A 25,130-nucleotide genomic window follows, 5' to 3' on the forward strand; every position below is an offset into this window, starting at 1 on the left:
CTCGGCTGAGACGTTCTCCTCCGAGCCGCAGTCGCCTCCGAGAATCCCTTCGCGAAGGTAACAACACGCGCGGGAGTGATATATCCGATCCAACCCGATACCCATCCGATCCATCTTGAGGATTAACAACGGAGCCAAGGGACACGATTCCGAGATCTAGAAAGAGAGAAAGAAACCATGCACGCCATAGGACGACGCTTCATCCTGATCTGGGGTACGTTCACCCGGCGCTCTACCGATTTCTCTCCAAATCGGGCCTCGAACGAGGAGGCTCGAAAGGGAGAGTTACGGTTTTCTCGATTGCATCGCGGCGCGAGAGATTCTCGACCGAGAACCGGAAATACCGTGACCAACGGATACAGAATCCGACTTCCGGGGAACGAAGAGACCAGGCTGTTCCGGCGCCGTCCATTCTTTTGTTCTATACGTATTCTATTATTCGACATATACAGGCTGCCCGAAATTTCTGTCCGGGTCCCGATCGTGTAGGAAAGAAACGTTCGCGGCGTGGTCAGTGGTGTTAATTGATTGCGGGTTCTAAATTAACACTTAGATCGCGGGGCCATTTAGACCCAGTATTTTCATTTCCTGGTGAACAACTGTCTAAATGGTACTCAAAGATTTCCATCTGTATGGAACGTGTTCAAATGGAAAATTGTTTGAGAGCACAACAGGATGATTTATCGGTTGCAGCGACCGTGCTCGGGGCCTGCGTTCTCGGGCTTCAACGGCCACCGCCCAGATACTCCCAGCAGTACATGCCGGAAACATCGTTCACCTGTCGCAACAAGATCGTAGGAAGCTACTACGCCGACCCTGAGACCGACTGCCAGGTGTTCCACGTCTGCGTGTCCGTCGCGGGCACCGTTCAGGATTACAAGTAAGCTGTCGCCTATTGTTACACTTTAGAGTATAGTTTGCCCTGAACCGGAACAGAGTCGAAGAAGGATCTAATCTATCTCTCGTTCGAAAGGTTCCTGTGCCCGAACGACACAGCGTTCGATCAAGAGAGCCAGACCTGCGCGGATTGGTACGACGTGGATTGCGAGGCAGCCACCCTCTACTATGCGAGCGACAACTTCGACCTGTACAGAATCGGTTCCGGCCTGGAGTCGCCGCACTACGACAACTACCGTAGCGACGCGGAGCCTCAGGATCACCTGCAGCGCAGCGAGACCAGCGACCCTGTCCGTTCCTCGGCTAACAATCTCAACAGAATATCCTCCAACAGCTACACCGCCAATGCCAACAGCAATAATAACAATCGAGATTTGCGAGGTAGCAGTAGCGGCAGTTTCTACAACAACAGGAACGGCAAGGAGGAGGATTATGAGAACGAGAAGAGCTACAAAGAGGAGGACACCGGCAGGAAGGCGCAAAAACCCGGGGTGAGGAAGGTCAGCAGGAAGCAGCAGTTCAACGAGAACAACGGCGGATACGCCTCCAGCACGGCCTCGCCGAGTTCTCCGACTGTGAACAATCAGAACACGTACACCGGGTTCTACAGCGGAAACAACTACAACCAACGGGCCAGCGGATACGCGACGTCGACCAGTGCGAGGCCGCAGGAAGCCGCGCCAGCCAATAGGAACCAGAACCAGGGCCAGAACGTGCAAAGGTACAACCCGACACCATCCTCGACCTATCGACCCACATATCAGGACAACTACAGCTTCCAGTCGGCCAGCACCACCGCCAAGACCACCGTCTACAACGCGTACGGCAACGTCAACCAGAATTACAATCAGAACTACAACCAGAACGGCGCCACCGGTGGTAGTTATAGTCAGAGCACCACCTCGAAGCCGACCAGCTACAACAAGAACTACCAGAGCTACAGCAACGCCGGTCAGTACACCCAATCCACCACCATCCAACCCAGCACCAACTACCAGTCTGCCGACTACAACACCAACTACCAGAGAAGCTACAACAACATCCAGAGGACTGGCGGGAACACGTACCAGTCGACCACGCCTCCTGCCACTGTCTACGACAATTACAACGGCAATAATAACAATAACAACAACAACAACGGCCAGTACAGGAGCACCACCAGACAGGACGTACCCCAGTCCACCACGAAATACTTCCCCAGCTACGCCAGCAGCAGCTTCGCGCCCACCACCTACAGCCCCGCCACCAACAAGTACGTACCTAACGACAGCCAAGGTCAGTCCGGAACCAGAAACAACGACAACGGACAGTACTACGAGAAAAACAGCCAGCCCGCCAAGAGCTCGTCGCAGTATTACGAGAGCACCAAGGCCCCCAAGAAGGCCACACAGTATAACAACTACGAGGCTACCAACGGCAAATACTATACCGAGACCAGCACCAACAACTACGACATCGCGAGGTCCTCCGTAGGCATCGGGTTCAGCCCTGCGAGTATCAATCACCTCGCAGAGACTCCCAGGTCCACTACTCCGGTGCCAAGGTAAAGGATATTTCTCGAGAGTAGCACATTCGACTGGAATCTGGATGCTCTCAGTATCATAAGTCTGAAAGTTTCGTAACTATTTCAATCGATAAATTAAAATGGGGCGAGAAAATGCCAAATACCCAGGAGAGAAACATAAGAGATCAGTGGTTCAGAAGTTATGAGCGTTTATAGTTCAGCGATTTTCAGTGTTTCCGCCATACCAACAAGGCGGCGCTCTTACCTGTCAGAAACGCTGTAAAGCGCTCAACTGTAGACACTCATAACTTTTGAACCACTGATCTCGGATGGAAACTTGGATTTTTGGAATTTTCTCGCTCAAATCTGCTAGGTTACATAGGAGAAAGGCAAAACCGCTAATCACACTTCCATAGCAAGCAAGCCGACGCGCATCGAAAGGAACTCGTTATCTTCTGTTCATTCTAGGAGGGCGTCTTCGGCAACCACTTACAATCCGAGCAACGCATTCAACTCGAACACGCAGAGGCCCCCGGCGAGTCCGACGACTGTCAGAGGAAGCAGCTACGTCAGCGGATCCGCGAGGCCGTTCTCGTCAACGACAAGACTTCCGCCGACCACCACACGAAGACCGAAGTCCGGCAAGAAAAACGATTACGATTACGCTTATTACGACAACGAAAACACGGCGGCTCTCGAGTACGACAGCTTCGACGGCGACAAGGAATCCACGAAGATCGCGAGGAATTGATCCCGACTAAACTTCCCCAACGTGTTTCCTTATTTGTTCTTTATCTTTTCTCTTTTCCGATTATCGACGAACGACAGTGGCCACCGTGTCAAAATCGGCTTTCGACGACTGCTCTCGCGCATACGCTCGATTGAAAACCGATTTTGTTGCAAAGAGTAGCTTGCCCTTGAGCGTACCGAGCCTTCATGGTCCTATACATTTAGTTTTCTTCTTCGATAGAACTCGACGCGCACTGCGGATGTGCGATCGCATGTATAGAGCAATTTTTGTCTAGTTTGTTGAAAAATTTTTACCTGGAATTTCGTCGACATCTTTTCTAACGAATTTTTGTCTTTAACCAAATGTCCCATTTGTAGGAACGCGAAAAACGTCCGCAGTCCGGTCGTACGCTACACGCAACACGTAAAAAGTACACCGTTTTATACAGTATTGTAGGATAATGGACTGTTGCGAGTAAGACGAGACACGACTTTCCACCATCGGTTGCAAAATCCCATATGTTTTTGTACATACATGTATCTGTAACGGAAGAGGTGCTTTAGTTCACCGTCTCTATGTCCGGAAATTCTGCGACCCGACATCGAGTGTATTGTAGTGTATATACTATATAAGTATTTTAATTTACGAAACAGCACTAAAAAGAAAAAATACCATTGACCGATCAATCCAATTCGTTTCTCCGTCGCATGCACACCCTCGATTTCTTGATAGACGATCACCGTTCTTCTCCGAGGTCCTGACATTTTCCCGCAGCTTTCGGAAGGCTTTTCGAAGGTCCTGCCTAGTGGTGAGATTCGTGCAAGATTTCTCTCGCATGCACATCCAAAACAGTAACGTATTTAGTATATTATGATGACGAGGTAGTGGAGCCCTGGGGCAGTTATATTGGCGGGAAAGTGCCGATATTTTACGGGGTGTTCAAGGTACCCCATTTTACCAAGAATTTTACAAATTGTTAGGCTAAAATCGCCGCGTATGCACGAGAAATCCTGCACAATATCTCACCACTGGTCCTGCCATATTTTTTCCTGGGTTCTAACGTTTTTCCACAGCATCGGAAATGTTGTTGCAGCCCTACGATGTTTTCAAAGTCTTGAGAAATTTGTTATTTATCGTTTCACATTTGTCCGTAATTCTGATAATTGTCACAAAGTCGATCATCGAGCATAGAGTATAACGACGTAAGATGGGCAACTGTGTTCCGAGCGATGAATTGTTGGCCAGTGGGGGGGATAAGTATTTTGAGCACGACCACGATATCAGTTGTATCGTTGTATGCCGTCAGCAGTCACATGCATAGAAGAATTCGGGATTGAGGTGTTCCAATTCTTCAAAATGCATTGTATATATTTTTGACAATTATCTATGATCACTGCAAAATAGTTAGATACTGGAGAAGAGCAATAAAACGATACCGACGAACCAAACCGTTCTAACAACAACAACACACTTGACACGTTAATTGCATGTAAGTGTTGCACTTTCGATACTATGGTTTGCGGAAACCTGTAATCTTAGTTTATAACTTTACATTTATTATGTTGTCATTAAAGTAAGTCTATCGATTTCCGCTGTAAAACGTGTAGTCTATTGCATAATCCATATAGGTTATTGCAACACCAGTTCCACCAATTTTCTTGAATGAAAGCGACAATGTTAAAAGTAGCAGCACCTTTGTCGTCATCCTGACGTGTCTTCTGGTTCCTCCGTACATTATTATTTACATCTATATCCTTTCATTGTTCACAACTGCTCAATTCAATAATCCTTGCTTCGGAAACCCTATCGATCAATATATATTACAGAAACTCAAAGAATGGGTAATGTATTGGCCTCTTCCACGTCGGCAGCTAATAAATTTGTACCAGAGCCTCAACCAGTAGTGCCGGACAATCCGCACCATCATGGCGCAAGCAAACTACAGGGAGAGCCACCGCCAGAGTGTCCGATGCATAAATCTGCGCCAAAGGCACCTCCTAAAAGCACCAGCGAATGTCCAGTGGATCATTCGGGCCAGGAAGAAATTAACCCTCTTAACATGGTACGTTCGAATACAGATCTTTTCCTCTCGTAACAGGAAAAGCCATTGCCTGGAACAAACGTTTACAGATGCCTGCTGCTAATCAACAACCAGCACCCGATCAGCCATTCCCACTGCCTACGGATAGACAAGTTTCCTCGATACCCAAAGCAACGGAACAAAACGAGTTCTGGGTGTACCCGTCTCAACAAATGTTTTGGAACGCCATGTTAAGGAAAGGCTGGCGGTGGAAGAAAGAGGACATCTCGCCCAAAGACATGGACCACATAATAAAGATTCATAACGCCAACAACGAACAAGCGTGGCAAGAAGTACTGAAATGGGAGGCGTTGCACGCCAGAGAATGCGGTACTCCGAGGCTACGTAGCTTCGGAGGAAAAGCTACAAAGTACTCGCCACGTGCTCGTATCCGACACTGGATGGGGTATGCTAATACTAAGTTGGAAGCATAGTTTAATACAGTGGTGGATAATAAAGTAAATTCATAGAAAATCCTATAATTTCAGATATGAGTTGCCATTTGACCGTCATGACTGGATCATCGACAGATGTGGGAAGGACGTTAGATACGTTATAGATTACTACGACGGTGCACAAGTCAATGAAAAATATGTGTTCGCACTGCTCGATGTAAGGCCCGCTATGGACTCGTTTGAGAACATCTGGGATCGTATGAGGGTAACGTGGATGCGTTGGAGATATTGCAACGAGTCGAGCGAATCTGAATGTGGCCAGCAAGCGCAGTAAACGAAACAGTTAGATGTTATTCGGTAGATTGGAGAAACGTTAGCTTTTCAAATGTTCGAACAATGTTTGATCTTCAAAGGGCGAAGACAGATTGTACAGATTGTATTGTAATCATATGGAAAACCAAAGATATAGACACACGCAAACATTCTGGTATCGTCTAAGAAAAATACGTGTGAAAAATTGACTGCCAACAAACGATTTCACGTATTTGAAATTTCATTTCGTCTTTCGTTGTTTCGTGATCAGTGTTAGAATGACAATGAACGTGCATCTGCGTTGTTGTTTGTCGAGAAGCAATTGACGATTTTTAAAGCAACTTGTACGTTGATGGAAATAATTGAAAATAAAATTGTTGGAGAAATGGTAACGTTAAAAATCGTTTCCTTGAATATCAATGAACTGTACATGCGTTTTTGTATACGTTATGTATTACTTCGTTATCGGTAATGAATATTTCGAAGTTGAATGAATCGATAGGTTAATAGAACTCGAATACTCACAAGTATTTGTAACGTCATCGAGTAAAATTATATTCTTTTAAGCATACAAACAGGACCGCCACCGCTTCGAGCTGGTACTTTTTTTGTTACAATAATCTTAACTTATTCTTTTAACAACCGTTCCGGTAATTTATTCAATTGGAAGATTGAGATACAAAGTGCTTTTACATTATGTTATTAAATGATCTGTATTAAAAACGTGAGAAATTTGGACTCTCTTAACAGTTCTTGGATGTAAATAATAATATTAAATGCATTAGAAAACACTTTGCATTGAACAGTACCCCCCAAATCATTATAGATATGTATACATATATATATGTATATATATGTATATTATAAAGTTGGTGTGAGTATGTACGTATATTACATATGTATATTTGTACAAATATGTGGACACTGTATCATTATATAATGCATAACTTATATAATACATCGATTACAAAAGCAATGTGTAGAGTGTAGAACATGACGTTTCGTTGACGGAAATAGTTGCGATCTTCTAAATTCGATTCATTAGAGAACTGTGGCTTGAACGATTTTCTCTATTTTTTGCATTGCTATTCGAAGCATCTTGTTCTTTCTCTTCTCAACGAGAAACTAATTACTCGGTTATGAATTGCGGTCACAAACGTGTAACAAGCACGTTTTTTTCGATGAATTAACGCCAACACCAAAAGCAACAATTAAAATTAAAGTGTAAATATAATATTTCTCCTTCCTATCCTCCATTCCATACGAATTGTCAATCAATAGAAATTTCTCTAAACAATTGGCACATGATATTCTATGTTCTATGATACAAGTGAAACTAAATTTAATTTACAATTTAATTAACTATTAAAATTAAAGCGTTATACATAAGGTGAGTTAAGGAGAACTATTACTTAACGCTAGGTTTACGGGACGCGTTCTAATATTTTTCATTTACGAAAGTAAAATAATGTAAAACAGCCAGTTTTAGTGCTCCGTAAAATCTAGTGTTAAAATAACTGATTCCCTGTCGGTTCTATCAGAAATTATTGTTTCCAATTTCTTGATAAAACTAACACGAAACAAGTAATTTCGGATGGCAGTTCTCATTAGTCACCCTGTATACATATAAACAAACAAGGACGCAACTAATTGTACTGCTTGTTCATACGGCATTGAACAGAAACGATCTATTAGCGAGCAGCGAGTTAGCCGACAGCCCTGCAACTACGGCTCTTACTTTCAGTAGCTACTTTCCATTAGCTTTTAAATAGAATTATGCGGCAGATAGCCGAGACAATGATTAGAACCGCAAAGGCAGGGTGTGTGGCTGAATTCATGGACAGAATTAGGAACTCCGCCGGCGTAGTTGAAAGTGATTTCGTCCCCGATAGCTATGTCTTTGGATGCGAACAAACATAATCGAGGCACTACAGTTTCAACCCTGACGGGCACAAGATTGGCATTCGGTTCGCAGCTATGGTTACAGTACCGTCCAATATTTCCAAAATACTTCGGGTCTATACAGGTTACGATAGTCCGATCTCCGACGTGTTCCGAAACTACCAGAACGTAATTCATGCTGTTCTTGTTCGCTTCTACTCTCCTTCTTGCTTCGTCGATGCCTATCACCTCGCCGGCGTACTCGCAAATGAATTGTCCTTTCCGAATAAATTTCGTGGTAACCAAGCCTAGCCCTTTTCCACTAATCTGAGACACGATCAAACTGTCAATCGGACCTTGCTGTACCACTCTGTTGCAACATGTTTCCCCGCAGGCGCAATTAGGATTGCACTCGACAATGGGTCCTTCCAGCTTCTCGTCGAATAGCCGGTGATCGATGTAATTCGGAGGACCATGTATACACAAACAACTATCCGAGCATTTATCTATACACGAACAACCTAGCGAGTATTCTGATTCAAAGTCATCTAAATCTATACCCGGACCCGGTATATTATTCACTATGTACATAACACTTGGAGTACTATGCTCGTACTCGTCCGCGCGACCAATCGCCTCCATACTCACCGTGAAACAGTAAATCAACGAAAGCCCCAGATAAACTTAACAAACTCCTTCGAAAATATAAGGCAGCACAAGAATAACAAAGAGGAAAATACTTCTTTTGAGACAACGACGCTTTATCGGAGCATCGACTCAAATGTCTTAGAAATCAAATTCCCAGGCGTGCTTTATTTTTGTACACTGACCTTTAACACTCCCTCGCCGAATGATCGGATAGATCGTAGCGTGATGCCGACAGGCACTGGTAAAACTTTATACCCTACGTAAATTACAGCGCTTAGGAACAAAAACTTAACACTGAACTTTAACATTTTACTGGACAATGGTTGGGGAGGCACGCTGTGAACAGAACAAAGAAAATGGTCAATTTCTCTATCTGCTAAATACATTTAGTCAAGACAACTTGTGTAAATATGTACCTCATAATCTGTGGTATATCGGAGCACATCACTTTCCCCCAGTTTTCCAGAATACCCGAGGTATGCCCTATGCCAACGATACCCACCACTCTGGGCAGTAACACTCCATTCGAAGAATCGTTGCATTGAAGCATACACGCTGCTTGAAGCGAGTACGCAAGATACATGTCTCTCTCTTTCACAAACACTTTCTCTATTGGTGGAAATTCTTCCTTCAGCTGATGGACCATATCATCCAACAAACTCTTCTGTTTACAAACTTCTACGTATTCCTTGCTAATGTCAGCTTTCAAAGTGACCAAGTACCATCCAAGCTTGAATGTTTGCCACCAAGTTAACGATCTCATAGCTCGTTGAATTGTTATGGTGAACGGTCTATCCGCCAACTGAATGATACAATTTGGTACTTTCTTCGCCTACGGTAATGCAACATTGTTCAGAACTATTTCTAATTAGTACTTAACCTTCAAGCTATCTATTCTATATACTAGCATACCTCTTTGAATGCTCTGCGAAATTCACCACCAGGTGCCACTCCTAGTTGCTTAGTAATTTGGGCTACCATTCTCAATAACAAGACATGGAACAACCCGTGAAAAACACCATATTTCGTTACCAATTGCATAACAGACTCTACAGAATAAATTTGAATAAATGTCGGGTAAAATGAAATCTAAGTAGTCGTAGGAACTTACGGAATGTAAGATTCTTCGAATACTCGTACAGAACTTCTTCGGTGAGCTGCATTATCTGAACTCTATCTTTGCATAATTCGACTGCGATTATATGAGGCTGCACAGCTTGAATTATCTGAAATTATGTAAAAATATATTTAGAATTATCATCGTACCTAGACAGATAAAAATAATGGATAGCTGAAAGACTATTTACCATGGATACATCATTTTGACTTTCAATGCTGAAGTGTGCTGTTCCCACTAAATACAACTTTGCTCCGTTGGGTGTAGTCAGCAACTTCACAGTTTCCGGTAATCTTTCGTCTATGCTAGCATCGTATTCGTGTCGATTCGATACTGTGGTATCATGAGTTTTATGGTCGTTTTTTGACTGAGCGTTCGAACTCGCCCAAGGCCCAACATTCTCTAGAATCAGAAGAATCTCCTTTGAAGCACAAGAGTCACCAATACTTTACAATACATGTAACTATAAACTAATTACTCTGTAACTGATAGCGGTACCTTGGTGCTTCGCTAGTTTTCTTCTATTTCTGTATTGCACTGGCATTTTGAAAGCACTAAAGTGTTATCTTAGTAAATTCATTCTATAATTCAAACAATGGCTTCTACATTGATCTCATTATTGCATTAAAGACGGACGAGGGAGAAAGAAAGAGAGGGGAGAAAGACTTTATACACATGAAACCTTAAAACACTAGCTGTTTCAAAGTCTCTGTCAAAGTAATCGACGGAACTATGTTAACAGAATAAATTAGAAGAAAATACAGAGGTACGTGTGTTAAACAAATAATCTTGAAATATGTTCTCTTATTAATACCTTCCGCTTTTTCTTCGTTTACAACCGTCGAAGGTTCCATTATTGAAGATTCATCTTCAGACTCATAAATCGGATCGTAAGGAATTTCTGACTCACTGGCAATTAATTTTTCACTGGCATCTTGCCCATCGAATTTGATATTCGCATCGTAATCATCCTTTTGATTAAGTACAAAATACTGACTGTACTCCACTGTATTTTGATGTTGCGACACATTCAAATTCGAACTGTCCAGATCCTTCATTTCCGACGACATATTAAAGCTATTTAACAATTAGAATATAAGCTATAGAAAACGTAATATTTTACTGCAAATATTGCGTGTAAAAAACAATTTTTCACTTTTCCATATGGTAACAGATTAAACAATTTAATTGGTTTTCTGTAGCACTGTAAACGTAAAACCAATAAGAGAGTACTTAATGTAACAGGCTTCCTCGAAATATTAAACAAAATTAAACACAGTTTTGTAAAAACATCTGTTTCCTCGGTCACTGTATTGTATACGTGAGATTTTATACGCCACTAAATATTTTAATAACCTCAATAAAAAAAGAGCAATATGCTGTGCTAAAGATGATTTCGATAATCCAGACGAACACTGTAATTTCTTATAAAATATCGCAGAACTTAAAGTTCGAAACGACAATAGAAATCCTATGTGTATGTACTACACTATTGTTACGGACTTACAAGTAAAACTTTTAGATAAGAAATAGTGACGTTACTATCGAATATCATCTTTTCATATTGTTATTTAGTGAAAACAAAAGTTACATGCACTACAATGTGTTAAAAAACTAAACCAATTTGGTTATCAAATTGATCCATTCATCGAGTGTTATCGAACAGAAATGAAATTTCGCATATTTTTCGAATTTCAAGGTGTGGTGTGAGCAGCCGACAATCGCATAAGTATGGCGAATACACATATGACATATACACCAACTATAGCAATCGCCAATGACGTATTTATAGTCACCCCAATTATTATCAACTTTCTGATGTTTTTCATTTTTGCATAGGTTTGGTTTGCAGCTTTGCAATTCCAAATATATAAAATTTATATATGTATTGTATATAGAAGATTTAAACCGACAACACCAATGAAAAAAACACAACTTTTATGGCGGTCACTATATTGTTCAGGGTTCAAACACAAAAAGCGCGGCTTTTTAGAATAGAAAATTACGAAACAATTATTTAGAAAAAATGTTCTATTTGATATTACATATAGCAAATATACTTGAATATTTTTTCCACCATTAATTTTTAAATATAATAATAACGATTTACGTCTCCGATAGAGGCTGATAGAGGCTCCGAACTTTTTTCAATACTACGGTACGATTTTAACTATTACTTAGCATCGATTACCGAATTCGTCATAGTTTTATGACTTTTTCATTGCTTATACTAGCAATATTCATATAAACGAAAAAATGTACTCACGTATATTGAAATTTCCAAAAATGTGGTCCTTGTGTTGTGGCGGTCGATTTGAAATGCGAAACATAATGAAAATATAATTAAACTGTAAGGTTTCTATAAAAAACACAACTTTACAAGTTTTAAACATATATTTATTAATTGTTTTTGTGATTCGCACATTCACACAGTTCTTAGAGCTTCTTAATCTCGTGTAATTTTTATATACGTTGTTACCGTTTTGAGCTGCATTCAGTAAAAATAATCTTATTTAAGCAGTAATGAATGACACTCGATTTGTGCAAATCTGGAGGTATCAAAATATTTTTTATACGTCATAAGGAAAACGATACTCATTTTTTTCTCTCTCTCTTTCCTCACGCGACAGTATCTTTAAGTTCTCTTCTTCCTTTTTTTAATTATTATTATTATTATTATTTTCATTTGTGTTACCAGTGTTCACTCTTAACAACATAGTAAATCTTTTCGTTTTCGTGTGTTTGTGTTTACAAGTGGAAATATTTTTTAAGGCCTTCTTCCGCAACATAGGAAACCATAGTAAGTTTGATTTTTCATTTGTCAACAACAAGACTACAATCGCTTGCACCTTGTGATAATTGTGAAACTTACAAACAGCGATCCTACTTAAAAATACAAACAAGTATAGAAGAATATAGAATCGTGTACTGTCATTGGATTGATTTATCTTCACTAGTAGGACACAATATCTTTCTATTTTTGATTCTTAAATCTCTCGTACGTTCTAGGATCAAGCCATTCCGATGCAGGTTTTTCTATATTCGACTATTCTCCTTAACATTGCACGACTTCTCAAGTCGACAAGAAAAGAAAAACGTAGAAATTTCTCAGAAAGCCATTCTTATGCTAAGTACACATAGTTATCGTTAATTTTTACATGTATAAGCTCATTATAGTTATGGAAATATTCTATCCTTTCTGCTCGCACAAATAATACATGCGCAACCAATGGTCGATGTACTGTGTGATATACTCAATCCCTGTTTTTTTGGCTTAAGTCTATCAAGTTTGACTAGTATGCGATAGTTTTATACAATAAATAAACATTTATCCTATCTTTTTGTTAAATCTATTTGCGAATATCGCAATGCAATAAATTTGACCAGTGTTTTTAGTACCCTTTATTGTGACCTTCGATATAGCAAACTATACAGTTTGGAAGAAGTTTTTACTGAAAAAGATCTAAGAAAATACAAAAACAAGCAATACTCCTGGACACAATATATTTCTAAGGTACAACGCATACATTTCCTTCCAAACCTTCATTGGTTTTTCTTTTTCTCGTTTTTGTTTTGTAATTTCGAGGTCTCCGAATACTTGTTCTTTTACTTTTCTTTCTTAACGTAAAACGCCATAAAAATTGAATAGCTTTGCAAAGAAGCCCTAAAGGAAGAGCAATTAATTTTCTTTCGTTAATTCATTTTGGTCGTTTGACGTTGGAAGCTTCTTATTCGTTCTTTGTATAATTAAAGTACAGTAAAAAAATGTCCATTTCTCTTTTTTTCTTCTCTTGTATGAAATAAAAGGCACCAAGTTTTGCCAAACATTCTAGTTTGTTCGTAGGAGTTCATCATCTTTAGAGTTACAATCTTCTTCGTATTTTCATTGTTTCTCTGCTGCAAGATACGTTTAGCATCTAGAATAATTTCTTGTCGTTTTAGGCAATTTGTATTTTTTGCTTACTAAACTTCAGTTATCTTTGTAATCATGCGTGTCACATACATATTCGCAAAATAAAAAAAAAATGGTCTATATAGCGGTGCTTTGGAATAGAAAATACGTTTGTAACACATCGAATGCTTTGTATCTTGAAAGAACCCGCACGTAATTCGTAACAATTTCAAACGATATTTTCTTGCAAAATATGCAGCGGTAATCCTCGTGAATTTAAAGTAATCAATTAATTTTATATTATTTACATATATTGCATTTTAGAAAACATAAAACTTTCTCTAAGACCACTTGAGAGTTTAAGCGTTTAAATAAATCTTTTTCAATTGTTGTTAGAAAATATTTCAATTAATTACGTACGAACTAACTTCATTGAAACTTTGTACTCATTTAGGGAGAGAATGAGAGCATGCGAATATATTCGAATGAAGTTATTATAATACATACGTGTATGTAAAAATATAAATATAGAAAATATAAAAGATTTAGAGACTAAAGAAACTCATATATATACAAAGTTTTAATGAACCTGCAATACGCGCGACAAAATTATATTCCCTCTCAATAGATTTCAATCAGCACATTTGACGTCTTTCGGTGTGATCGTAAAATTTGTTTGCCTTCGAACATAGGAAAACAAATATCTATAATCTATGTACGATTACAATCCAATTTAATTCGAAAATAAATTACTAAATATCTGACGAAACAAGAAACAGCTTAAATACGTCGACATATTGTTTGCCATGTTACGTAGTATAGATAACAAAAAAGGAATAATAACGTTTAAGTTGACAATGCACCCTTAGACCTAGAATTTTGTTACACCGAAGAGAGTTACGCGAGAGTCTACGAATATAAAACATATATGTATACCGACACAGACTCTTTTTATCGTAAATATATTAATTAAAATGATTGAAACGCGAAGCATGTTTGCAAAACACTCTCAGCTTCTACCATTGCAATTTACAGTGTCTTTTCTTTGTATCTTCTCTCTCTCTCTCTCTTTTTTTTCGTTAAATTTCAACAACTGTGCACTCTCGTTTATCTGCCACGTTATTTTGTATATGTACATTTTACGATGCAAGAACCATAGCGTATATTCTATCAGTAAATTAAAACGATTACATTTATATATCGTTACACCCATACTTTTTTCCCAGTGCTGTTTTGTACTCTATTCGTTTAAAAATACTGAAAGAATATATATGGAGTGTAACAGAGACGGTTCGCAAACACAATCGTTTTCTTTTCTTTTTTTTCTTTTCTTTATGTAGCTCGATGTACAATCAATAAGTCGTGTTAAAAAATATGAATGTCAGAAATATCTAAAACTCGTACAAGTATATAATAATTATAGTAATTCTAATTCGCATCTGCTCCAGTAGGAATATTCTTTTATTATATTTGACAATACCGTCGGCAGGGCGGATTTCTTTAAACGTTACTCAAGTATTTGTGCAAAATAGAATCCGTCGATATGAATGCATCTTTTTTTTTCTTTCTTCTTGGATAGACTGATGTTCGCTACTTCAAGCTTACTCGACTTTGTTTACTCTCTCCCTCTCTCTCTCAGGTTAAGATGTTACCGAAATAAAACGTTCAGTTGCAAGATGCAGCATTTTAATAAATCATTTCTTGAACAACCAAAGAGCGAAGCCATTATACATTTAATTTTGCTGAAGCAAATCGCGCCGGACATTGCTAAATTCCGATAAAATTCTAAAAGAGATGTTGATCACCGAGTACAAGCAATAAATATATCTTCTTTTTGAAAAAATCCGCAGGAAAGATCGAGATGCAATTTATTCTTCACTCTTTCTTTATATTGTCTTTGTTCAGCCTTATTTGCGACTCGCGTAACGCACTCTCTCTTCTATAAATATTGATCTGCATACGTTTCGATGGCGAATAAACGTAAGTAATCGCGGGAATCGCGTCCAAACGATCAAATAAATCATCAATTTAATTTATTATTCAATTCACTAATGAAAGAAACAAATAAATAAATAAATACTATGTATTTTATTAAATTTATTACAGAAATAAGAAACTAAATCGAGTAAGCTTTTGATATTGTATGCTATAAGGGCATGACATATTCATGGTCCCATATATTTTTAAAAAATGTCTCGACTAGAAGATACATTAACATACTAAACATCGTGCCAGCGATACCTTACGCTCGAATCATATACTTGCTGACTGCAGACCGCAGTGTATACTCGTACATGTTATATCACACAGACTTACCTAGATCGTAGATACATATATATAGATATATATATCCTGGGCATTATGCAAAAATCTTCTTTGTTAAGTCATTGTTCGACAAGATCTCATCTTATACAAAATTATAATTTATGGGACTAGTGTGTATCGGTAGGCCTGCATGCTCTTGTGCTAATATTTCATTTTCAAGTGCTACTGGTTTACTTGCAAACTAAGGCATGTAGGCACGCAGTTAGCTTAGTTTCACGCGCTTTGGTTGGTTCGTGTTCAAAGTATCTGGAAAAGAAAAATATGTTTGCTTCAAAGCAACTTGGCTCTTTCTGTAGGAGTTCGTGAATACAATCAAGTGATAAGGAAACGAACAAATGTCTAACCTCCGTTAGAAGTCACGCCAAATGCACTGAGCAAAGAACAATTTTGACTTTTCTAAAAGGAGACAGAGTCGTGAAAAACAAAATATAGAGATTTATCATTTGAACGGATTCAAATAGGAATACGTACATCTCCCATTACAGCTATCGGAGTCGTCCCCGTAGCGATTGCTACTTGATGCTCGATCAAGTAAAACATGTATTCGTCGTATAGTAACCGAATCAAGTGGAAAGACCCAAAGCTAGCTGCGCTTCTTAAAGTGAGATCACGAATCACCATGGAACTGTCGAATAAGTAACAATTAATACCATTGTCAAGTCAAAGAATAATATGTGAAATTATCTGTAAGATTATGTAATGTGGACAGATATAACTGGAAGTTAAATAATAATAATGTCATTGTCAAGTAATAGCCAAGGTAATATGTATGAGTTTAGTAACGAACCTGTAGAAGGACCACTTGAGCAAAAATTGACGTGCAGCCTTCGCAAACGTAGGTTTCTCTTCGAACGGTTTCAGAACCTGTGTGACGACGCTCTTCAACCAAATCGCCCAGTCTTCCAATGAGTTTTGTTGCTGTAGCGTAACTTTGAAATCCGCTTCTAATTGCTGGACCATCCGATAATCGCATTGACAAACCCAAGAGGCCTGAAAACATGACTTGCTCGTGTATTCTGTCTACACGTACACATAGAAACACGCTCGTACTCGTTTAGTTAAACGTGTAAATACCTGTTCTTGTACATTATGAAAATCAACGCGATTCAAATCCGCCAGCATTTGGTTGATTTGACTCGAATTTTGAAGCACTGCGCGCGCTGCTTGAGCAAGGTGGTTCAGAGACGTGTAACGCCTTAGTGTCTGTGCAAATGCAGACACAGCTGTCAACTAAAATGAAATACATTCATGTTAACAAAAACATTGTCCAAGAGGTCTGTTCTATCCCTGTGATGTAATTAATACCTTTATCCGAGTCATTTCTTCCGGACAGTCAGCCATCGCCGATGTTAACCATGATTCTAAACCTTTTGCGAAGTTTCGGATGGATTGTGTCAGCGAGCCTGAGAAATAATCATTGTTATAACAACATATTAAGCTCCCGGTACAAAAGATCGACGTAACTTACTCGGTATAGGTCGCAATACGTTAGGCATTAATACTTCGACCAAGTTCTGATAAAATGTGTAGTCAACTTTTTGAATGAAATCTTGAACTTCCGAACACTTGCATATCTGATACAGTTTGGTTCTGTATAGACAATACATTTGATTAGAACAACGTTCCTTTTGTATAAATTATTAAATACGCATATAAGGCTTGAATCGTCTTACTTCGACAAATATTTCTCTTCCTCGCATTCGTCCCCGTTATTATTGTCCTGACTACGCCAAAATTCTCTCCAAAGACTCTCCACGGTGGCAAATTCAAAATTGAGAACGGCATCCAGGAACGCCTCGCAATGTTCCCTGTATATACTTCGAAACGTGTCGATGTCTTCTAAAGTACAGTCCTCGGGAAGAGAGGATCCATGGCTGACTATTATTTCCGGGAACTCTGGAATCGCGCCACTCGCTTCGCCAAGGTATTGATGGAACTGCGGCGGCGAAGTGTTCGAAGAAATGTTCGTGTTCGAATGAGTGTTGTTCTCGTACGTTGTCTCCTGCTTTTGATTCACAAACTTGAATCGTTTCGTTTGAGAGTTCGCGCTTTGCTGTTGGCGAGGCGTGCCGTCTTCGTTCAACATCACCAAAGGAGAGTTAGGCTTCACTCGAATCCCATAGTAATGGTACTTTGAATTTCCTCTACGAAAGAATTCAATTTAGAAAAGATATCCGAGAATATCGACATTTCGATGGGGAAAATATTTTACCTGGTGCCTAATCGTCTGGTTCTCAAGCCCAAAAAAACTGAGCGAATTAATTTCCCAAAGCTCGCCGCGTTCACGGGGTCCAACTTATTTTCAGAACAATGGCGTAGATAGTGATTGTAAAGCGTAGATCTTGGAAGGGAGACACCATCCGCTGTTTCATAATTTTCGAGCAACCAGTGGACCTAATTGGACGACAATCGATATGATTTCTGAATAGTTGTAGAATAACCTTTTCCTTATCTATGATACGATATATTACAATGCAAAAAGAGTATTCGATGCAACGCTACAAACTACTTGCAACATTCATAATTACTGTTATTTACTCGATCGTATTAGGAAAGATATTCTATGTTATTTTGAGAGTGAATGAAATCCCTAAGGAAAGTGCACGTTAACAATCAGAATTAAGCCGTACGATCCATGGTGACATGGATCAAAAGAAATCGTTCGCAGTAATCGTTTTAATTCTGATCGTTGACGGTAGACACTACGACGAGCATGCTGCAACGAATTAGTAGTTGATAAAAGCCTGTAAATAGGGATGATCGTGTATTAGCTTACTGTTGCTTGAGAAACTCTAGTAGCATGCGTCATGTTTGCTGCCGCAGCCGCAGCATCTTCCACGGTGACTGTAGTACCTCCTGAATTACCGCTGATCAAGTATGCCCCTCCACCCCCGCTAACCACAGTTTCCTATCGAACAACCCAAGACACCAATAGCTCATTAAACCCCGATTAGATGCACTCATGTGTTCTCGTTAGAAATGTTCATCCGGCCAAAAATATAATATAGTTTTCTACCAGGAATTACTTGAGAGATTATCATTCGTGTCTCGGTCGGAAAAAAATTTCGCATCAAACGAATACTCCGCCCTTTCCGTCCCTTTATGATCATGCAGGGCTCCCATGCCTGCGATCTCGAAACGTTTACTCGCAAAAAAAAAGTCAATCGAACGAAAGCAATCGAGAGTGAAAAATCTAAGAGGATCCATGCATCGGTGTCTTACCGCATTTTCCGTCTGTGGACTGGCACGTGCAGCAGCTGCAGATATTAACGCGTGCGCGGTTGGATCGCCATCCACGACGCTCTGCTGGATCAAATACGTGCCATTGCCCTGAGATAATAACTGTCCAGTCGTCGAATTCGAACCTTGCCCAGTCACCTAAATTCGTACGATATTATTGATAACGACAAATCCATGAATACTCCCTGAAATATTTACTCGATACTTTACCTGTGCATAGGTCACAGGTGTGGATGCTGGTGTATAGTATTGGCTCGAAGCAGGAGTGTACATTGCCCCTGCTTCCCCAACAGCATATACAGGATATGTCCTACAAAAGTTCACAAGTTGAAGAAAAGTCATAACGATACCGAATCCATAAAACCCTTCTATACTTACATCTGACCATTCGTCGGTATATACGTGGAACCATCCCCCTCAACATATTGAACATAGGTGGGATGAGACACTGACTCGGACCCCACTGCCTCCGGTTCGCCCGATACTGAAACAGATACAACATGCTTTAATATACTCGTAGCAAATAATCTTCGGTTCTGAATTTGAAGCCTTGCAAAATGCACACAATACTCGAGCACAAGACTGCACCTGAGCGGAAGAGTTACCGAAGCAGTCTCTTCCGATCTTAGCAGGAAGTCTGGTATTTGTGTGTTTATATTTAATCTGTCTTACAGAATGAAATCGTATTCGTACGATTGTACATGTGTAAATAATACATTAATCCATGCAAAATCAAGATCATCGATAAAAAATTATAGTTCCATACACCAAGTATCCAGACACCAGGGTGTGTCATAATTCATGGTACAAATTAGGTCAGGTCGATTCTATGGCTGGAAATAAGACGAAAATCAAGAGTAACGAAATTGCCGTATTGTTTTCAAGAAAATTAGTGAAATCTTGACATCGGTTATTTATTAAGGACGCGTGTACTCGACTGATATTTAAATTTAATTTTCCTGAAAACGAAGCCTCCCACACACAACTTCATTACTCTTGATTTTCGTGTTATTTCCAGCCATAGAATCGACCTGACCTAATTTGTACCATGAATTATGAGACACCCTGTATAGATGCGCTGAATTATTAGAAACGGATAATACATGCTGATTATATTCTGCCCTCACCTACTGCCGTTGTGAGGGATGCGTAGGATGGTGAATCACCGGTGCCTAGTGTAGTCAGAGTAGAAGAACAGAGGTGCATGTTTTTCAGCAGCATGGAAAGGGCCAAATCTCTACTCAAACACTATAATTTTTCAAACTGATTCTGATACTCACCCTTAATATAAACGACTTAGAGGAAGTCTTTCGACGACTTATAATCGCGATATTTTACGCAAATGTATTTATATAGTGATCTTTGCAAGACTCTTGAATTCGCTGGATATTTGTACGAATAATTTCACATCCAGCAAGGATGAAACGAGAATCTAATAGAATTGCTTTGTCGAGCACTCACCTGTGACAGTAATAAAATGTGGAGAACCGCTGACGATTGTTCCCGCCGATGTAGACGCAGCGTCCGAATCGACGAGAGCGTGTTGACCCGAATGAGTAGTGTTCACTACAACTTGCGCTGTAACATGTGCTGGGGTACCTGTTGAGCCGTTGGAAGAATCTGCAGCTGTTTCAAGCGGATCCTGAACCAATAACTAAATTATTGTTTATAGTAGGCATGTCCTTAGAATCAACAGTAATGTTCTGTATAACAATATAAAGGTATAATCACGGAAACACAAGTTCTAGCATTCACTAATTAGTAAAGAAAGTGAATCTTCTCCCCATAATTATGACACAGATATTATTGATAACACTGTATTTTATTAGAATGTAATGCAACAAACCTGAATAGGTTGCAGATTGTTCGGACTGGAAGGATCAGGACTAGTAACGACAGTGATAAGTTGCTGACCCCTTGTTGATTGACTCTGCGCCGCACTACCACTGCCACTGGAACTGGAAGTAGTCACGACAACGACGCTTGGCTTAGGTTCCACCCCCACTGTCGCAGAGTTACCCCCACTATTATTAGCTCTGGTGGATGCTGCGAGGGCATACTGGGCTCCTGTCGTAGTCATGGCAATCACTCCTTCACCTCTCTCTGCTCCCAAGATCTCACTACCACCGCTACTTGTCCGTTTCTGGAGGGAAGGGTCTGCAACGTAGACGTACAACCCACACGTATGTAGCGAATATCAATAATGTCTTCCGACAGGCTTGATGCACGAACCGCTACCTCTAATATCTTTTTATATGTTTAATCACCTTACAAGTTACAAGATACAATTGTCAAAGTGTACAATTAATCGTGAAAATATGAAAATTAAAATGGTCATTTATTAAAATAAAATAATGAAATGTTAAAAAATAAACTGCTTTGAATAAAAATGATTTGTGTTTTCTGTGGAGGTACAATGGTCTGTAAATGTACATTCATGTTGTACATACTAATATAACCGGGGAATAAAAGAATGAGAAAAACGGTAATAAAATATGTTTGAAACTTTATTACTATTATTGCTACGACCGGCTGGTTAAATAATACATATGTACATGTATTGTAGAATAAATAAAACCGAAAATCGACGACGCCCGAACTGGACGTTTATATACATTAAATAGATGCACCGTGCGATAGTATTTAATAAGCACCCTAACCTACATAAAAAAAAATCGGCCACGTAATTTCTTGCAGGTGGGCAGCATTCGATAATCTAGAGATCAAAGGGAAGCCCCGAAGAGAGCTTCCAATAGAAATGAAACACGGCATTGTAGCCGGGAACATGTAATATATCGAGGCGTGTGTTGGGGCATCCTGTACCTGTTAGGGTGGCAGGTACCAAACAATGTATTTCAAAGGGATGAAAACGAAAGGGAGAGGGGCCAGATCGCTAAAACGCGGTGTACGGGCGAGTGGACGTGTGGGGACTCTTATTTTAGAGGGGTTCAAAGTATCTATCCGTAGAAACGGTCAGATTATAGGTGCAATTAGAGAACATCAAGCCCCTACCCCCCTGGCAGCAATACATTTTCTAATTAGCACAAACCTCAGTTCCTGAGAAGGATTACGTTTCAGTATAATAATTGTGTAGAGTTTTAATATACTGTTGGAAAGATTGGTTCATTTCAAATTTTGCTTTTTTTTGTTAAATATACAATAAAAGGAAGAAGAGCATTTTGCACGAATCTCAATGTAAAGCATCGTGTTATTGTACACAAGATAATTACACTGGAAAACATACCATGTGCGTGTGTACATTTGTGTGTGTGAGAGAGCACCTGGCCTCTGTTACGCTTGGCCGATGCTTGGGACTGTTCTGTATACCTTATCTATTATCCTATAATGCATATGCTCTGTTCTTTCCTATATTTTTCATCTGTAATATATTACAAGACTAATACTTTGTGTAAGACTTCACAATATACTTGGAAAACTAGACCAAAGATTTTATTAATAGCCAAACGCTCTGCTCAGGGGTGTCTACTTTTTCATGGCTCAAGAAACTCATTGATATAATTGATAAGCTGGATTTAATTAAAAGCTTCCAAAGGCTTCCAAATATTAGATACCCCATATAGCTAGGGGGTCATAATAAAATCGCTAAAGCGTGACGAGGGGAGTACGAAATGAAGAAATCCATGACGGTGTCCTACAGTCAGGGAGGCAGTGTAAAAAAGAATTGATTAGCTTCCGATACAGAGGTACTCGGAAGATCCTCTGAAATGGAAACAGCACAGGATTTCTAGGGGAACGATGCACAGATATCTAACAGACTAATATTAAATCATACGGGATAAACTAGAGAACCAACGATACATACAGAGATGCAGGATACTCAAAGCAGAGAAAATATGGAACAAGGACCTCAGGACATTGGCGAACAGTTAACGATGACAGGACTGGCAGAATGTGAAAATAAAAGTAATGAATAATCGGTATTCGATATTAATCCTAGAACTATTGTCAGTAAAAGAATACGCGTTGTAAACGACAAAATATCGGGACGTCGAAGACGTGCTGTAACATGGAGGTTCTAGTTCGCGCACAATATTTCGTCGAAGTTGTGCATGCAAGAGAATTATCGAAGGAAAATGTTGTCGAAAGAAAATGATAATCGCGATCGCGACGGAGCGCGATTTCCATAGGTCTCTTTCTACTCACCTGTATTCATGAATGGCGTGTACTCTGAACACGACGCCCGGGCGCACTTGCGCGGCCGAACGTTTCCCCCCTTGTATCCCGGTCGGACTTTTCCCGTTCAAGGAACAGGCGAGCCTGTACCGGTGCCGGTGCCGGTGCTTGTGCCTGTGCCTGTGTCACCCGGGAAACCACGCGGACAGCCAAGCCACCGTGCAACCGAAAAACCGGAGCAGTACACTCCGACGAACCTGTATATTTTGTTGTCGACGGCTGGTCGGAGTGTTGGTTGTCTGCTGCTGCGGTCGCCTTGACTACGGCATCACTGCCCGCGTCACGTCACGACCAGTACCGTACCAAGTACACCGTGTACAGCGTACAGTGGGGCCCCCTAGAACGCGGGAGATATTGAACTTCATTCAGCTTCGAGATTCTCATCACGGTGCTCCGTGACGGTAGTTTCGCTCCGAGCGAAACGCTCATATTGATATTTCAGCTGTTTTCTTTTGTTAACACTTTATCTACCGGAAACCTATTAATAGGATTTTCAATAATTGTACTGTACCAAAAGAAAGCATAGAAATTTTCTTTTCCATTACAATCTTAAATGTGAAACTGTTATAGATGACGTTATTGAGGGTGACTTATTAGTTCACAATGAAAATTGCTGTTGCTATTGATAGTTCCGTTAAAAAGTGTTTAGCCATGTACCATAGATTTTTCAAAATTATGCAATAATCACCGGTCGGTATAATTTCTCTCGTGGAAAGGAATAGAATCGTCGAAACAAATGTACCTTACTTCTAACTATATAGATTGCGGATGCATAAAGATCGCAGTCTACTTATTATAACATTGTAACACATATTGTCAGGATCTAATAGAATCTGTTGGTTCACAAAATTCTATGTACAGCACTGAGTAACGCCGCGCGTCATCCTATTCTTACTTTGACGATCAGCTAAACACACTTGATTAAATAGTTGCGATCGGTATCCTAAGTTAGACGATGAGTTAATATCATTTTCTATAGTGTACCTATCACCAAAAAGCATCGAATGATATAAATTTCAACGATTTATCACTCGCTGAACATTTCCTCGCGTGCATGCGCAATCTGCGCCCACCACACACACCGTTCAGCCTGGTTCAGCCGCATTATGACGATTGCTTTACTTCGACAAATGTAATCATTTTCTTTTTTATCGGTTAGGCATCATTAGGCATCCATTCCCGTCGAATTAAACCGTACGAGATACGAAAGTGCGTGTTCCCTAATCGATTACGACCGTTTGTTCAGTTCGTTCGAAACCGCGCTTTCGTTCGGCGCGCTATTCAAAATTCTCGGGACGCTCAGACAAGTACATGAAATTCTCGAATTACATTTCCTGTGTAAATCATCGATTATTGACAAGTCGGAAGCATCGAATAAACCGATCTAAATATGTACGTTCATCGGTAAACGATCAAACGGATAATATATTATAGAAAGTATTATAGAAAGATCGAAATTGATATTTTAGAAAATAAGAACACTTACTCGTCGACGGATTTGGCGACCGATAATAAATAACTGGTAGCGAGGATTCCTCCGCCATCATTATGGTATATCTCTTGGATAAAATGGGACCGTACTTGTCATTTTTCGGCCAGTCCATCACTGGTAGCAAGCGAACGGTTCGAATACTTAATCGCGGGAAAAAAATGTGTTGAGTGTATCCCAGAGATACGGTTTCCACGGGCGAAAAATATTTGCCTTTTACTTGTGGAAATTGTAAATAATTTTCCCGACAACACGCTCCCTAACAATTGCGAGTCGAATAGTAGCCGTTCAATTGTGAGGGGAACAAGAGCATGCGATATATTTATGTAATAGGTATACCTCGGGTAGAAAAAGGGCGGGTAAATTATAGTAGGATCGTGTTCGTATCGTTATCAATCGGCAAACAGATTTCTATTGACGTAACAC

The 25,130-nt window shown here is 39.9% G+C and overlaps 5 protein-coding genes and 1 long non-coding RNA gene across 14 annotated transcripts; 2 read left to right on the forward strand and 4 right to left on the reverse strand.

The window, feature by feature from the left end:
- Positions 1-26: 26 nt before the first annotated feature.
- On the forward strand, positions 27-3,817 carry LOC143218629 (uncharacterized). The gene is made up of 4 exons (XM_076443943.1): positions 27-214; positions 694-880; positions 974-2,440; positions 2,870-3,817. Exons 1-4 carry the CDS (start codon positions 178-180, stop codon positions 3,150-3,152), a joined length of 1,974 nt encoding a protein of 657 aa, XP_076300058.1. The 5' UTR covers positions 27-177; the 3' UTR covers positions 3,153-3,817.
- A 597-nt stretch (positions 3,818-4,414) lies between these two features.
- On the forward strand, positions 4,415-6,319 carry Cchl (Cytochrome c heme lyase). The gene is made up of 4 exons (XM_076443982.1): positions 4,415-4,620; positions 4,958-5,193; positions 5,262-5,617; positions 5,700-6,319. The coding sequence occupies exons 2-4, from the start codon at positions 4,969-4,971 to the stop codon at positions 5,938-5,940; spliced, it is 822 nt and encodes a 273-aa protein (XP_076300097.1). The 5' UTR covers positions 4,415-4,620; positions 4,958-4,968; the 3' UTR covers positions 5,941-6,319.
- Positions 6,320-6,545: 226 nt separating this feature from the next.
- On the reverse strand, positions 6,546-8,504 carry LOC143218651 (histone-lysine N-methyltransferase SETMAR). The gene has a single exon (XM_076443986.1). The coding sequence runs from the start codon at positions 8,439-8,441 to the stop codon at positions 7,683-7,685; it is 759 nt and encodes a 252-aa protein (XP_076300101.1). The 5' UTR covers positions 8,442-8,504; the 3' UTR covers positions 6,546-7,682.
- Positions 8,505-8,611: 107 nt separating this feature from the next.
- Positions 8,612-11,303, reverse strand: LOC143218637 (traB domain-containing protein). 4 transcript variants are annotated; one of them, XM_076443962.1, is made up of 7 exons: positions 10,921-11,303; positions 10,379-10,641; positions 9,755-9,966; positions 9,559-9,673; positions 9,360-9,496; positions 8,864-9,279; positions 8,612-8,783 (listed from the first exon to the last, which is right to left on the reverse strand). In XM_076443962.1, exons 2-7 carry the CDS (start codon positions 10,632-10,634, stop codon positions 8,612-8,614), a joined length of 1,308 nt encoding a protein of 435 aa, XP_076300077.1. In that variant the 5' UTR covers positions 10,635-10,641; positions 10,921-11,303. The 4 variants fall into 4 exon arrangements, with proteins under 4 accessions (XP_076300077.1, XP_076300078.1, XP_076300079.1 ...); XM_076443963.1 differs by having other exon boundaries at positions 11,156-11,287; XM_076443964.1 differs by having other exon boundaries at positions 11,185-11,281.
- A 636-nt stretch (positions 11,304-11,939) lies between these two features.
- On the reverse strand, positions 11,940-23,456 carry Rfx (regulatory transcription factor Rfx). 6 transcript variants are annotated; one of them, XM_076443938.1, is made up of 17 exons: positions 23,186-23,456; positions 20,868-21,178; positions 20,483-20,663; positions 20,149-20,193; positions 19,400-19,505; positions 19,232-19,331; positions 19,004-19,159; positions 18,558-18,689; positions 17,994-18,175; positions 17,455-17,925; positions 17,250-17,371; positions 17,087-17,184; positions 16,856-17,011; positions 16,569-16,771; positions 16,253-16,406; positions 16,126-16,177; positions 11,940-16,027 (listed from the first exon to the last, which is right to left on the reverse strand). In XM_076443938.1, exons 1-17 carry the CDS (start codon positions 23,193-23,195, stop codon positions 15,984-15,986), a joined length of 2,523 nt encoding a protein of 840 aa, XP_076300053.1. In that variant the 5' UTR covers positions 23,196-23,456; the 3' UTR covers positions 11,940-15,983. The 6 variants fall into 6 exon arrangements, with proteins under 6 accessions (XP_076300053.1, XP_076300052.1, XP_076300056.1 ...); XM_076443937.1 differs by having other exon boundaries at positions 20,483-20,675; positions 23,186-23,455; XM_076443941.1 differs by lacking the exon at positions 23,186-23,456 and adding an exon at positions 21,536-22,852 and having other exon boundaries at positions 20,483-20,675.
- LOC143218660 (uncharacterized) lies at positions 23,412-24,978 on the reverse strand. The gene is made up of 2 exons (XR_013011134.1): positions 24,702-24,978; positions 23,412-23,552 (listed from the first exon to the last, which is right to left on the reverse strand). It is a non-coding gene; the product is annotated as an uncharacterized LOC143218660 (long non-coding RNA).
- Between the last annotated feature and the right edge of the window lie 152 nt (positions 24,979-25,130).

This window comes from Lasioglossum baleicum, chromosome 20, assembly GCF_051020765.1.
Source record: "Lasioglossum baleicum chromosome 20, iyLasBale1, whole genome shotgun sequence".
Taxonomy (NCBI): Eukaryota; Metazoa; Arthropoda; class Insecta; order Hymenoptera; family Halictidae; genus Lasioglossum; species Lasioglossum baleicum.

Excerpts from the sequence above, each read along its gene's own strand:
- Cchl (XM_076443982.1), top strand. The coding sequence starts at position 4,969 with ATGGGTAATGTATTGGCCTCTTCCACGTCGGCAGCTAATAAATTTGTA. Across the intron at positions 5,194-5,261 it reads AAATTAACCCTCTTAACATG|ATGCCTGCTGCTAATCAACA; the intron begins GTACGTTCGAAT and ends AAACGTTTACAG. Across the intron at positions 5,618-5,699 it reads CGTATCCGACACTGGATGGG|ATATGAGTTGCCATTTGACC; the intron begins GTATGCTAATAC and ends CTATAATTTCAG.
- LOC143218651 (XM_076443986.1), bottom strand. The coding sequence starts at position 8,441 with ATGGAGGCGATTGGTCGCGCGGACGAGTACGAGCATAGTACTCCAAGT.
- Rfx (XM_076443937.1), bottom strand. Across the intron at positions 17,926-17,993 it reads ACCAGACGATTAGGCACCAG|AGGAAATTCAAAGTACCATT; the intron begins GTAAAATATTTT and ends ATTCTTTCGTAG. Across the intron at positions 17,012-17,086 it reads AAGAAATGACTCGGATAAAG|TTGACAGCTGTGTCTGCATT; the intron begins GTATTAATTACA and ends ATTTCATTTTAG.
- LOC143218637 (XM_076443962.1), bottom strand. The coding sequence starts at position 10,634 with ATGTCGTCGGAAATGAAGGATCTGGACAGTTCGAATTTGAATGTGTCG. Across the intron at positions 9,674-9,754 it reads GTCAAAATGATGTATCCATG|ATAATTCAAGCTGTGCAGCC; the intron begins GTAAATAGTCTT and ends ACATAATTTCAG. Across the intron at positions 9,280-9,359 it reads TTCGCAGAGCATTCAAAGAG|GCGAAGAAAGTACCAAATTG; the intron begins GTATGCTAGTAT and ends GCATTACCGTAG.
- LOC143218629 (XM_076443943.1), top strand. The coding sequence starts at position 178 with ATGCACGCCATAGGACGACGCTTCATCCTGATCTGGG. Across the intron at positions 215-693 it reads ACGCTTCATCCTGATCTGGG|CGACCGTGCTCGGGGCCTGC; the intron begins GTACGTTCACCC and ends TATCGGTTGCAG. Across the intron at positions 2,441-2,869 it reads TCCACTACTCCGGTGCCAAG|GAGGGCGTCTTCGGCAACCA; the intron begins GTAAAGGATATT and ends TGTTCATTCTAG.